Source organism: Poecilia latipinna, unplaced genomic scaffold (genome assembly GCF_001443285.1).
Source record: "Poecilia latipinna isolate Pla-1442-1.1 unplaced genomic scaffold, P_latipinna-1.0 Scaffold222, whole genome shotgun sequence".
In the NCBI taxonomy this organism is placed as follows: domain Eukaryota; kingdom Metazoa; phylum Chordata; class Actinopteri; order Cyprinodontiformes; family Poeciliidae; genus Poecilia; species Poecilia latipinna.
Genome location: NW_015112838.1, coordinates 731,007 through 732,304, shown reverse-complemented (window position 1 = coordinate 732,304; position 1,298 = coordinate 731,007). Strand labels below are relative to the sequence as shown.

At 39.5% G+C, this 1,298-nt stretch overlaps 1 protein-coding gene across 1 annotated transcript in view; it reads right to left on the bottom strand.

The window, feature by feature from the left end:
* The window catches only part of ddx41 (DEAD (Asp-Glu-Ala-Asp) box polypeptide 41), a 23,247-nt gene that overhangs the window by 16,941 nt on the left and 5,008 nt on the right, over positions 1-1,298 (bottom strand). The window contains exons 6-8 of the mRNA XM_015031907.1: positions 1,045-1,181; positions 883-955; positions 654-807 (exon numbers count right to left, since the gene is read on the bottom strand). Of these exons, the coding sequence (XP_014887393.1) occupies positions 654-807; positions 883-955; positions 1,045-1,181 (364 nt within the window). The remainder of the gene's footprint in view (positions 1-653; positions 808-882; positions 956-1,044; positions 1,182-1,298) is intronic.

Below are 1,298 nucleotides of genomic sequence, written 5' to 3'. Positions count from 1 at the left end.
TGTAATTATTGGTGTGTAGCTTGTTCTGCTGGCATCCACGTCCGGGGGGGGGGGGGGGGGGGAGTGGCAGATGTTTTACTGTATGACAAGTAAAAGACTTTCCATTGCTTATGTAATTGAGGTTTAAAACTGAAAAAAACATGAGGGGACTGAGATGTGCTCTGAACAAGTCAAAATGGTAGAGATGCATTGTTCAGGCTTTTCCTAATTGATTCAGATATCCTTCTTTTCCAGGAGTTTTACCTGTCGATTGCAACTTGCCTTTTCAAAGTAACGTCTCTTTTTGGAAATCATGTGGTTCTTTCACATAAATGCAATATAAACTCTCGGAAATCAAACCTAACAATTATTTAGACTCAACACGTTCATCGTCTGTTATTGCTGAATAATTTCTACTCACATTTACAATGGACAAAACTATAAAAGTTAATAATTTCCATTATTATTTTACTTCCATTCAACTTCATTTGCCTGCAACAACACAATGGGCACATTTCCACTGAAATTATTATTTAATAGGCAATTTGCCAAAATTTGGTTTATTAAGTACAAATAAAAATAAATTTTTGAAGTCATATAATCAACCGGTGTTTGTTTCTCTCGTTTTTTTCAAGAAAACCCCCCCAAAAACGAACGAGTCTGGCATGTCTTACTGAGGGACAGATGATGAGTCCATATGGTCCCTCTCTCTTGAAAAAAGGCAGACGTTTCTCCTGCTCAAGGGCAAACATGATGATTGGCAGAGTGAAGACCAAAGTCTTTCCTGATCCCGTGAAGGCGATGCCAATCATGTCTCGACCTGACAGACTACACACAAGCGCTGTCAGCTCATCAACAGTTTCACATGCATTAAATCCTGGCAGAGATCATCGCATCACTTACACTGTGGGGATTCCTTGTATCTGAATCGGGGTTGGATGGACAATCCCCTTCTTTTTTAAACCTTTTAGAATTGCTGCAAATGCAAAAACAGAAATGTGTTAACAGGAGAGACATGAAGCCACAGGATGCAGTTTTGACGTGTGAGGAGTCGAGCGGCGTCACCTGGCGGAAACTTCATCTCCCTGAAGCTTTTGATGGGAAAAGGGATGCCTTCTCCGTCCACCAGGATGTGGAATTTCTTCCTGACTCGCTCGTGTCTTGTGTTTGGCATATTTAGGATGTATCGTGGTGCTTTCCAGCTACGAATGAATATTAATCAGTTAAATGAGCCCCCACCACCACCACCAAAAAAAAAAAAAAAAAAAAAAAGCCAAAAAAACAAAAAAAAAGTTTAATTAAGAAAATTTTCCCTTTTT